At 38.8% G+C, this 13800-nt stretch overlaps 1 protein-coding gene across 2 annotated transcripts in view; it reads left to right on the top strand.

Moving 5' to 3' along the window:
* Nucleotides 1–13800, top strand: part of RGS18 (regulator of G protein signaling 18) — a 64574-nt gene that overhangs the window by 22984 nt on the left and 27790 nt on the right. For both annotated transcript variants that reach the window (XM_075616860.1, XM_075616861.1), the window contains exon 3: nt 6267–6328. In XM_075616860.1, the coding sequence (XP_075472975.1) occupies nt 6267–6328 (62 nt within the window). The remainder of the gene's footprint in view (nt 1–6266; nt 6329–13800) is intronic.

Below are 13800 nucleotides of genomic sequence, written 5' to 3'. Positions count from 1 at the left end.
GGACAGTAAGTTTTGCTACATCTATCTTCTTGACGTACACAATATTTGCAGCATTATTTTCCTAAGTTTTTCTGTGTTAATGGGGGTTATAATGCTTGCTAGATCTGTACGAGTCATACTTACAAATTAGCAGTTGCTGGTTTGGTTTGAATTATTATTGGGGGGTTTTCTATGAGGACTTGGTTAGGAAGTCACAACCAAAGTGAGAAAAGTTATATGAAAGGAAAGGGTGGTGATGCCACTTATTGGTGCTCACAACTCATTCTAACTGAATATTGCTTTAGATGTATTGTAGTTTAGTTGTTGTATTGTAGTTTAGTAGTGTAGGTACAGGAAATAGAACAAAGCTTCACAGAGAAACGTGATAGTGGAATGGTTAAGTTTATAAAATAGTATAGTGGAAGTAATGATTTTATTCATCCATTTTTTAAATGTCGATATGATAACATTTTGAACAAATCACTAAGAACTAGGCCAAGATTCAGTAAACTCTGGTAAGAGTAAAAATATTCAATAAAGGAAAATAAAAAGCATTATTTTTTCCGAATAATTAATTACCACATATTTTACCGTGCATTATCTTTAATGGTAAATAAAGATATGAGAATGAAAGTAAGTTACTTTTTCACATACTGTTCTATTCAATAAAATCCAATGCCTTGAGATATCGGGCATCTGTCAACAAATATTGCCAATTTTTATTACCTACTGTGCCCATGGCTGACATTGAGCTTATTTTCCTAAGTACTGTATGTATATAATGGTGAAAAGAAAATCTTGTAGCATATACAGTATAATCAGGAAAATTGAACAGACATGAATGGAGAAATGCTCCAAAACGTGGGACAAATGGAAAGTTCACAAGGTGAGTATTCACCTCACATCCACATATTTATTTTTGGATTTGAAAAAGAGAGTCAAATGATGTAACTGCGTTTGTCCCACGTTTTGGAGCATTTCTCCATTCATGTCTGTTCAATTTTCCTGGTTACATGCGCCACAAGATTTTCTTTTCACCATATGTTTTAAGGAATTGGGATTCCTTTATCTTGGACTGCTACTGTTTCAGGGTTTTAAAAGGATTTTTTGCACTTTATAGGAATTTGCACAATCTATATACTTTATTATTGACATTGTTTTTTTTTTTTTTTTAATTGCCATTTAAATATCCACTTAAATATAATTAGCGCCTATAGTTTTTCCCTTTCATTTATATAACGGCCCCTACATACTGTACACCATTTTTAAGCCACGTTTATCTTTAGTTTTTAACGCCTGTTTAACTCCTCTTTTTGGCCTAGGTTTACAGTACTAAACTTCAATATGGATATTGCTACTGTATGCGTTAATAACATACTTAACAACATACTTTTGAGCTGCTCACACCTTCTCAAAATATCCAACCATAACGCAACAGAGGTTACAAAAAATCCTGGCTACATCTGTATTTGTTTGCCATCATCATTTAAGTAGACATTTTGGTGTAGAATAGTTCTCTTATTCTTTCGGAGTATGCCCTTATTCACTTAATGGTGCCATTTACTGCTGCACAGTAAGGCCTATATGCACTAAACTCAGTTATACCAAGGAACATGATGTGATGTTTATCCTATAACAGGAATTAATATTATGTTGTTATTATTGTTATTATTTTTATTATTTATTTGTGAAGCACCAATATATTCTTCAGGTACGTACTGTATATTAGAAAAACATAAACCGTTGCATATAGCTGAGGACAAACATGCACAGATACAAAGAGGTAATGAGGGCCCTGCTCGTGAGAGCTTACAATCTAGAGGGAATGAGGGACAATGTTGAAACAAGAAGGTAAGGTGCCTGCTCAATGTAGTATAAGGTATGGCTCAGGTTAGAATATGGCCCAGTCTGAAAGCTGAAGCCATTAAGGTTGTGGGTGGGATGTTACATAGGGTAGAGATTGGTCTAGCCACACAGCTGATCCCTGTGGGGTTGGAGTGGGAGGGGAGTAGGTTGCTAGAGGTATGGCGAGTAGGCTTCCTTGAAAAGGTGAGTTTTCAGGGAGTTTTTAAACATCTGATACCTGGGGGAGGGATTGATGGTGTGAGGTAGGGAATTCCAGAGAGAGGGGGTGCACGTCAGAAGTTTTGCAGGTGAGAGGACATAATAAGGTGGAAGGAAAGGAGGATGTCGTGGGCAGTAGATAGGGAGTATTTAGGTGTGTATTTGTGGATGTTAGGGCCTTTGTAAGGCATTACTAGGGCTTTAAATTTCATTCTAGAGGTCATGGGAAGCCAGTGTGCATAGAGGAGCAGTGGAACTGGAGTGGTGAGTGAGGTAGATGAGTCTGGCAGCAGTGTTTTTGATAGATTGGACTTGGGAGAGGCGGACAAGGGAAATGCAAACTAAGACAAGGTTACAGTAATCGAGACGGGACATGATGAGTGTTTGGATTAGGATTTTAGTTGCATCATGAGTGAGAAAAAGGTGTATGTAACGTGGCATCCACAAAGCTAATGATATACAAAAATAGACGTGAATAGACTCATTGGCATTAGGTTAATGTCAAGTTCTTTTAGGATAACATTATGCTATCATAATATACAGATGCAGTACTATCTAAATTCTCTTTGGGCGCGAGAAAGCTGCTGATGAATGGAGCCCGACCAGGACCCGATTGCAGCTCTGAATGGGACTCCTGCTGCCATATGCCTCTAAACTCCTTGAATGCCTTGTATTTCTCTCCCATCATATTTTCAGTGTCTCATTTGCCAACACCTCCTCCTCCTCTGTCGATCTCTCTGTGGGTGTACTCCAGGGGTCTATCCTAGGACCTCTTTTCTCTTTACACTCTCTCTAAGTGCCCTTTTCACATCTACTGGGTTTAAATATCACCTGATGACACACAAATTTACTTTTGAACCTCAGAACTTACACCTTTTTTACAGACCAAAGTCTCTGAATGTCTGTCTGCTACTGTATATCATCCTGTTTGGCCCTACGCTGACTCAAACTAACATATCAAAGACGGAGCTCCTCATATTTCTGCCTCATACATTGACCTTGGCCCCTTGCACATGTACTTACCAGAACATCCTCCTACTTTCTTTGTAAATTCTTCCTACCTACCACTTAGATTAAATTAGAAGTTCTTTAGGGCAGGGACACCTTTTTCCTAATATTACTTTTATGTCTCAAGCGCTTATTCCAATTATGTGTTATATTATTATGTATTGTGTATTACTGCTGTGAAGTGCTATTTACTGTACATACTGTAGATGTAAATAAAGATATACATACATACAAGAATGAGTGGGGTTACCAATGAATGTGCATAAGCAATTAAATCTTTATCCCTTGATAGGCAACCATACCATACTTTAACGTTTCTATCCAGCTGCCCTGATTTTTCCACATTTTGAAATTAGATTGATGAGTCTTGGATAGCTTTAGTCAGTTTGGGTCTGCTGTATATAAATCATCTCAGTGCAAGATGAAATAATCTCCTCCATTAACTTCTCAAATCTTGCTTTTAGGAGGAGCATTGCAGTCAGATGATTTAAATAATCTGTTTTCGCTCTGGCACGTCCGTGGCACCTCCCATGTCTACCTACTGTGGAACGTTGTGTGATTTTAATGTGATGTGACACTTTAAAAGTTATTTACGGGAGCTCATATTTTAAAAAGCAAAATCTTAAAATCCTACATTTCTAAGGATCTACTAGTTTGTACAAACCTCTAATATTTTTATCAGTTGCATATTAAGATAAAATCCCTGGAACGTCACACACACAAGTGTGGGCAAAAATCAAGGGTTTTAAAAATACAGTACAAAGAAGCAGGCATTCTGAGTAAACAAATAAAGCCACGTGTGTGTAAAGTGAGACAAATCAAATAACATTTTCTCAAAGAGTTAGGAACTTTAATGTGGACTGGTAAGCAATTCCAATTGAGTGGTAACTGCTGTTGAAATGAAGAATAGCAAGCTTCACTTTAAACTGCTGGCATTTAATAGACTTGTAGTGAATGATCATATTTGATAAAGCTGGTTTGTGCTAAAATTGCCCAAGTAGTTCTGTAACCTATCCAGTAAGCTTTTAAAATAAAACAAAATAAAGACACATAAGGGAACATTACAACTGGATTCCAGGGATAGCCATAATAGCTCATGACTATACATGACTATTTTTACACAAATGCAACCACTGTAATTGGGCTTTAAACCACACAAAGTGATAGATTGACAGATCTAACTTACAGTGCCGAAGTGTAGATAATTGGGTTACTGAAAGCCTTCTCTTCCTGTTCATTCCAAACAACCACTTAAAATTAATCTTCTCAGTTTGCTAATGGAACACAAGTGTACTAGAACTCTGCTGTACTTATATAGCCATCTCTCATCCTCATTACTTGTTTTGCCTTGCAAAAAAAATATGATCCTGCTCCTTCTCAAAAAATCTCACCTAGAGAGATCCTTCCTAACTCTAGCCCAGTTTCATACACAGTGTGTTTATGAGAAAATACAAAGTAGGTAATATGATTATGATCATATCTTCTCACCAAACCCCCGCTCATTCTCTGCCCATATATCCCCCTCAAGTCCCATATATTCTCCCCCCTCTCCAGTCCAATAACTTCCCCCTCCCCTCTCCATGCTCATATCTTCTTTCCACCCCCCTCATGGCCTGTATCTTCAATATATACTCTTCTCCATCCCTCTCAAGGCACATGTCATCTGACCCCTTTTCCATCCAGACCCATATCTTTATCCATCCCTCCAGGCCTATATATCCCCCCCTTGTCATGGCCCATATCCCCCCCCCCCCGTCCTGGCCCATATTCCCCCCCCCCTCTCTCTTCAGACCCATATTTCTCCCCTGCTCTGCCCATCCAGGCCCATATCTTCTTCCATCCCTCCATGCCCATATCTTCTGCCCCACTGTCCAGGCCCATAAACACCACCGCCCCCTCGTCTTCAGGCCCATAATCTTCCTTTCATCCCTATCCAACTCCATATATCCCCCCCCTCTCCATCCAGGCCTACATCTCCTTCCACCCCTCTAGGCCCATATTTTCTCCCACCTCTCTTTGCCCAGACTCATATTTTTTTCCCCTCCCTTCTCCAGGCCCATACCCACTCCCACCTCTCTAACTGGCCTATATCTTTTATTTTATTAAAATATCCAAAGTACAAAACTGATTAAATAATTTGACACCAGATTAAAGATAACTTGCAACAATATTGTAATACATTTTCAGTCAGGAGACTTTGATAAAAAAAATGTATTAAGCAAAGTTTAAACTTTGTAAAATGAGACCTGGATTGGTTTGGTAACCCAAGGCCACAATTTGGGCATTTTTCTGTCTTTACTACACAAATGCGTAACTTTTTTTTTTTTACCTCCTTTCTGATTTTTATAGATGATTTAAAGAACCCAGAACTATGATATCTTACATACTAAAATGTTTTATTACACAAGACGTCTTCGAGCACTAGAATAGGGATGCACAAACTGGTGGATGCGCCCTCCAAGGGGGTCGCGGCTCTTACCGAGGCCCTGCGCTCTTACCCACAACATTTAAATTAAATGCCAGGGGAGCACGCGAGGTCTCTGTAAGTCCCTTACCTGGTCTCTGGCGGCTTCTGGCAACACGGCATCAAATTACGCCGCTGGGATAAATGATGTCGCATTTCCATGGCAACGCGACATCACGATGTCAGAAAACACAGAAGCAAAGTTAGGGGGGGGGGGTGGGCGCGAGCAGGGGTGGTAAAGGTTAGAGGGGTTTGCACACCCCAGCACTAGAAGACCCCTTATGGTGTCTAAGGTGTTCTGTCCCCAGAATGTGTCCTATGGCAAAGCGCCACTTGATAAATACAAGCCAATGTCTCTTATTCGCACAAAAAGGCTACTTAACTTATGATGATTCTTGATTCATAACAACATTGTTTCTTCTGAGATCTGCTAGCAGTGAAGGGATGAGCGTGACATTGGGGCCAAAATGAATTATGTTTATAAAATGCTTCCAGCATTAATTTCAGCACAGAGGTCCCTAGCTTAGGTATCTAAATGATTTGCATTGGCCAGGAAACCAAACGTCTGAAATAATTAAACTAAATGCATTTGAAGACTCCAGTGGTAGGAGAGAAATCTGCTATAAAGTAATCTAATCAGACACCTTGTGAATTATGATAGAGACTGGAAGCAGGTAACATATGTTCCAGCAGCTTCATAAATACACTAAACAGACACTTTATCACAGAACATTTTTTGTTTCTTGTACAGTGTGTCCCCTGAAGAAGCAGTGAAATGGGGTGAATCGTTTGACAAACTGCTTTCTCATAAAGGTTAGTAGTATATTCCTTTCCCCATAGACCATAATTACTTGATATAAAATGACAAAATAAAGATGTGCAATTAAGAATCCACGGCAGTTATCTAAATTAATTATGATGGGTCACTTATAGTCGCATGGGTTTCAGTTGTGTTTATGGGCTGTAAGCAGTGCCATGCTGTCAAGTACTGAAAATGAAGAATTGATTTGTAACTTTCATGCTCAGGATTTTATAGTCTGAAAGTAATGTAATGGCAACAGCTAGTGTGAGGTATTCCTCCTATAACCACTGAAAAGGTGACATAAAGTAATTGGAGGATAGTTTTGCAAATGAATAATGAGTTGTTGAGCCATACGAAGGCTTAAAGAGCATTTGGTGGGGGGAGGGGGGACATACTAAGTTAACATGAAAATCTGTTATTTTACACACCGTTCTGTAGGTAAATGTAAAAAAATATTGGCTAAACAGGTGTGATTCCATAGTTTCTTTTAATTAAAGATTTGAACTATTATTACATGTACAGAAGACAAAACCCCATTATAGCTACTAGATCAAATGGAAGACCAACAGTATGTGTATTAAAGATTGGTGAAACATTTTGACCTATTTAGATATATATTTAAGAGAGAGATACACAAATAATCCATAATCTCACTACATAAACTTAGTCTTAGATAAAAAAAAAGAGGTTTAACCATAGGTTTCCACAGAATGATAACTATTGATGTCCTAACGACAGAAGTTTGCTTCAGTGAAGGCTTTCAAACACGGCGTCATATCTGCCACCTTTACTCAGAAGGTTTAGCCATAGAGAGAGAGGGAATAGGTCTGAGCAGAAAGTGTAAAGATGGATGAAAAGTGGTGCAATCAGAAAATTGAATCATGGACATTTCTGAAAGTAGGGGAGCTTTCCATTTTTCATTGGTTAGTTCTAAATCTGTAGGATAATTAAGACCACAACTGCACAATACATGTATCCCAGTACTAGATTCCAGCAAATCTACTTTAGTTACGGTAAAGCATTTTAGGAACAGGGATACATACCAAAGAAATCAATATCCACTCACTTGAGGAAGATTACATAGCCTTTTTTATGTTTCTTTTGGTGCAATGATGAATTCATTAATTAGGAATCAAGAACATTTTAAGGTGTGTGCACACTGAAGAGTGCATTCCTAAATTTGAGATGTCTTTATTATTCAACCCTTTCATTATAAAGAGTGAATTTTTGTATTAAATTATTATATCCCAAGGCGAACTACTGGGTCCATACCGGCTCACTATATTTGTTGTACCTAATGAAAACCTTTTCTTATCTGTTTCCTCTAACCTTTCATTATTCACTTACTGAGAAGCACATTTTATGGATCATCTTGTAGTAAGTAGCAATATCCTACATACAGTATACTGTAGTTTCAGTGTAGCCCTGTGAGACAAATCAATGTACCCCAGGGCTCCTGATCATTGGACAACATGACTATAACACCCAACAATTATGATTAATATAAATTACTAGGTGGAAAAAAAGTTATTAGGATTCATGTATTTCCTCTTTTTTTATTTAGATACTGTAGATTTTTAATTTTAATGTTGGCGCACTACTTGCCTTGCCTGTTGAATATTGAGTTAAATGCTGTAATACTCAAATGGCTGTCAAAGACATTCAAACTCCAATGAATTGTTCCAGTTTTAATATGAACACTATTCTTATTGGACACAGTCAAATCCGCTAAGTAAATAGCTACTAATATTCCATTTATATTTCACCTAAACACAATCCCAGTTGGAGTGAGGGAGCTACTGTATGTACTGCAAATGCACTTTGTGCTGAAAAACTGATACATATGGATGTGCATTTGATGTACAGAGAGGCATAGATTCCTAAATATAAAATCTTAAAAGTTTTTTGATCATATGTTTTAACCTAAAATTTGTGGAGTAAAACAGATAAAGTTAGAAAAGAGTAACCAGCTGAAAAGAGTATTCAAGTTTACACTCTTAAATGACTTGACATTGGTTTCTCAGAGTAATTCGATCTTTACTAAATGGAATATGAAGTTCACAAGAAAAACATGTACTGTATGTGCATCTTCTAAACACTTTACTGTCCTGTAGATTTTCTCCACTCTACATGCTTTTGTTTTTTTAAGTAACGGGGCGATTCACATACATTTCTTCATCATTTTAACTTGCTACTGAAATTTTCTAATCTTTCTCTGAACATATACATAATTACATAGTAGACGAGGTAGGCATAAGTCCATCGAGTTCAACCTACTGTACATTAAATTTAGGGGAAAGAGATTCTATATTTATCTTTTTATATATAATGAACACATTTCATATAACCCACTGTGGAACGGTGATTATAAATGTGATAGTAATGTTTTATTTACTAACTGTTAGCATTTGGCAATTACCAGCAGTATTAAAATGTCTCTCCGCATTCCTTAGCGTATCATCGATTGACTTAATATAGGGTATGAAGTTGGCAGTCACGAGGGACTTACTTTTTCAATCCCTAGATTGTCTATGGACTGCTAAACACTAGAGATGAGCGAATCTGTTAAAAGCCAGTCCGCAGATTTTCCAGTTTTTGGGCCGAAATCCAAAAGGCGGATTAGCACAAAAAAAATTCAAGCGGATACATCCTAATCCACCGTCAGATCCGTTCCACTAGGATTTTGTGAAATTCGTTTGCGGGTTTGAGCGAGAGAGATTGAGATGTAAAGTATATTTAAAATACTCACACCCAAAACTTCTTAAAACAATTTCCATAAGAACTACTGTATATTGACGAGCACAAAGCACCTTGAGAGCAAGGAGGTACTGGTGTTAGGCCCAACAGAATCAGAACCCACACCATCTGCTAATCGGATCAGTAATTCTAGCAGTGAACTAAATGAGCTGTTGGGTAGCTCTGCTGTCAGTGTACTTTGAGCTCTACTGTTCACACCTGTAGCTAATCAGGCTATTAGCGTATCTCCCTGGTATCTCAGGTGTGCTCTTTTTTTGCACAAAGAATATTGAACTGTTAACCTGGAAGCTGAAGTAGTCTGCTTTTAAAGAAAGTCAGCGGGAGGAGGCTGCACATCGCAGCAGTGAGTAGTAGAGCCCACATGTATACTGTGACAGTGGTGCTAGCCAGCAGCGGGTTTAGCTCAGACTACTAGAGCAGCTGTTCTGAATAGTAGAGGCTATGGGTTCTAATCCTGTTGGGCCTGATGCCAGTACCCCCTTCCTCACAGGGTGCCTTAAGCGTGTCAATATAGTTCTTATGGAAATCATCTTAGGAAGTGTGGGGTGTAAGTCATTTTAATATATTTAGCATATCTCCCTGATATCTATGTGTGCTCCTTTTTGAACACAGATGTCTCTCCATATATTATTTGGATGGAGTTTTGATGGGATATAAGTTTTGAGGGGATATATAGTACTTGGGACTCTACTAAAATACATCTCCCACTCTCACCCCCCTCCCCCCACTCCCCCATACCCCATATTTCAGAATTCAGAATCTGCAAACGAATTCGGATTTTTAAAAATCCGAATCTGCCTGCCGGAGACAGATCTGCGGATGAAAGGAACTTGCAGATTTACAGCAGATTTAAATTTCTGCTACAATTTCCTATCTCTACAAAACACCAGTCAATTTCTTCCTTTTAGTATCATGATTGCTCCTCTACCTCCTACCTATGCACCGACTGACTTCCCAAAGAAGCAAATACAGTAGTATCCTTTTACCGGCAAAGACTTGAATTCACAAACACTCCCATTCTCTGTCTGCCATTAGAACTCGTGCAAAACAAAACAGCTGCAGAAAGAGAAATGCCCTGACATTTTAGGAGGCAGAGAAATTAGTTTGACAATAAATGTAACTGCAAACCTTTTCCCTTTTAAATAGTTTTAATGACAGTTGTGCAGTTCAGCTGTTCTTCATACAGTAGCTTTTACTTTGGGCATCCATGAAAACAATTTTTATATGAATTTCAAAAGTGCTAATCACTTCTAATATCATTTTTAAATGTACAGAAATGATGGACGGATAAAATGACTTCTGACTATAACTGGTTGCGTTTTTTGATCGACATACAAACTTCTTACTGTATGTTCAAAGTGTCCAACTTCTAATGCTAAAACCAACAGTGTAGTTCATTAAGGCCTCCAGTGCTACTTTGTGCTGCCTTTTTGCTACTTAAATTACCCAAAATAGGATGGGAGATTGAAACATTTGAATAGGCTAAGGCTCATATCAGATTTTGTCATTTGGTCTTTTAAGTTTCCCACCTCAATTAAAAAAAAAACATTTGATCTGCAGATAGTTGTTCTAAGCAGCCCTGCTTTCTCTTTATTGCAATTCCAATATATGTAGCTATCTAGGATTGAATCATCTATATTACATGTTTCCTCCGGTGCCAAATGGTAATTTGAAGAAGCACCATTTTCCAGATTTATTAGTTTGCATTGCTTTGGTTTATAGAGTTTCAAAATCTGATGTTATAAAAAGGTTTGAGAAACTGTGGTATAACTTTATTTGATTTTGAAATCAGCCAGTAGACTAATTGAAAAAAGCAACCCACGGTTATATTTATCAACATCTTACGTAAACGCCAAAGTAGAATAGAAGCAAACACAAATTACTGATCTGCCATAGATTAGATGTATTAGTGTGAGGGGTTGTGTTGCTGCATATAACTAGCCAATACATCTACATGGAGGCTTTAAAGTTTGGATACTGTTTGATAGAGGAGTTGGTTCATGAAAAGTTGGTTGTTTTTGAGTTGAACTTAAAAAAAATGTTAGCTTCCTTCCTTTTTTTCATGCAATTAGTATAAGGTTCTAAAATAGCATCAAAAGAAAATAATGAAACACTTAAGAGTTCCAGTTTGTATTAGGCTACTAAAAAGAGTTTCTAGATGTACACATGTAGTCAGGCTGGTGTGGGGCAGTTCTATGAGATTTATTGTGTTTCCCACACAATAAATCGTGGCTGAACATCATGTAGCTTTAAAAATAAATTGTCTTTGTTTAAAACTTGCAACAGATGCAATGAAAAAAAATCTGGCAACTATACACAGTATATACAATGTATGTATGTATGTGTATATATATATATATATATATATATATATATATATATATATATATATATATATATATATATATATACACATACATACATACATACATTGTATATACTGTGTATAGTTGCCAGATTTTTTTTCATTGCATCTGTATATATTTCATTGCATATATATATATATGTATAGAAGAAAGAGGAGAGAGCGCACGCCCCATAGTGTAAAACTGTAAATTTATTGAGGGGAAGGGGAAGAGGGGGGGTAAAAAATGCACTCACAAAGGTACAAAGTAAAAAAGCATTTCGTGATAATAATCACCACCATCCGGTAGCTGCGCTTCGTCCTTGGGGAACCCCCGATCACGAACGGGATAAGCCACAGTCCCAACAGATGTCCAGGGCAGGTGGATAATGCTGTAATACTTTCCAAAGATCGTGAAGTATAGCTCCTTGCTGACAAGCCTCTATGGTGTCGGTGCTTGGATCGGTTCACTCCTGCGCTCTGTGATGACGTAGTGTCAATGCGTCCTACGTGATGACGCTCCCTGACGTGTTTCGTCACTCACGGGTGACTACCCTTTGAGAAAGTCACCCGTGAGTGCCGAAATGCGTCAGGGAGCATCATCACGTAGGGCTCATTGACACTACGTCATCACGGAGCGCAGGAGTGAACCGATCCAAGCACCGACACCATAGAGGCTTGTTAGCAAGGAGCTATACTTCACGATCTTTGGAAAGTATTACAGCATTATCCACCTGCCCTGGACATCTGTTGGGACTGTGGCTTATCCCGTTCCTGATCGGGGGTTCCCCAAGGACGAAGCGCAGCTACCGGATGGTGGTGATTATTAGCACGAAATGCTTTTTTACTCTGTACCTTTGTGAGTGCATTTTTTACCCCCCCTCTTCCCCTTCCCCTCAATAAATTTACAGTTTTACACTTGGGGCGTGCGCTCTCTCCTCTGTTCAGGAACTACACTGGCGACACACTTTATTCGAGATCGGCTAGTCCCACGAATTCGGTATACTCGGGTGTATTGAGGTTTGTGACTGTTTTCTGCCCGAGTGCATTGCGTTATTTTCCAGGCAGGGATTGAAGCATTTTATTCCCGCTGGCTGCAATACTGCACAGTATATATATATATACTGCATTACAATTCATGAATTTATGCCATCTGGTAGACACGCGAAGCATTGCAGCCTATTAAATCCTAATCATTATCATTTAACAGATCAGCCGCCCGTCAGCCAGGCATGAACCATGGCTGGGAAGGCAAACGGAACGGGGCTTGTCTGAGGTGAGGAGCGGCGCATTCCAGGTATCTGCCAGGTACATACTGGGTTTTTGCTCGAATAAAGTGTGTCGCAGCAGTAGTTATTCACATCTGGCTTTTATTCCTAGATCCGACATTTATACACACACACACACACACACACACACACACACACACACACACACACACACACACACACACACGTAACAAGGACTAATTGTAGTATAATGTAATACAATAAATACATTTATGTCAAAAACGAATGTTGTTCTGACTAGGAATTTATTAAATGTATTTTATTTATATATTTTATTTTAAAGCGGGGTTGGGGGCGGGACTAGGGTTGGAGGCGGGACTAGGGGCGGGGTTGGGGACGGGACTAGGTGGCGAGTAGATTTTGTGGTTGGGCGAGTAGATTTTTGGGTGATTTGTTGAACACTGTATATATATATATGCCACCTAGTGCCGTCCCAAACCCCGCCCCTAGTCCCGCCTCCAACCCTAGTCCCGCCCCCAACCCCGCTTTAAAATAAAATATATAAATAAAATACATTTAATAAATTCCTAGTCAGAACAACATTCGTTTTTGACATAAATGTATTTATTGTATTACATTATACTACAATTAGTCCTTATTACGTGTGTGTGTGTGTGTGTGTGTGTGTGTGTGTGTGTGTGTGTGTGTGTGTGTGTGTGTGTGTGTGTGTGTGTGTGTGTGTATAAATGTCGGATCTAGGAATAAAAGCCAGATGTGAATAACTACTGCTGCGACACACTTTATTCGAGCAAAAACCCAGTATGTACCTGGCAGATACCTGGAATGCGCCGCTCCTCACCTCAGACAAGCCCCGTTCCGTTTGCCTTCCCAGCCATGGTTCATGCCTGGCTGACGGGCGGCTGATCTGTTAAATGATAATGATTAGGATTTAATAGGCTGCAATGCTTCGCGTGTCTACCAGATGGCATAAATTCATGTATTGTAATGCAGTATATATATATATACTGTGCAGTATTGCAGCCAGCGGGAATAAAATGCTTCAATCCCTGCCTGGAAAATAACGCAATGCACTCGGGCAGAAAACAGTCACAAACCTCAATACACCCGAGTATACCGAATTCGTGGGACTAGC

Source organism: Ascaphus truei, chromosome 10 (assembly GCF_040206685.1).
Source record: "Ascaphus truei isolate aAscTru1 chromosome 10, aAscTru1.hap1, whole genome shotgun sequence".
Taxonomy (NCBI): domain Eukaryota; kingdom Metazoa; phylum Chordata; class Amphibia; order Anura; family Ascaphidae; genus Ascaphus; species Ascaphus truei.
This window is presented reverse-complemented; position numbering and strand designations above follow the sequence as displayed.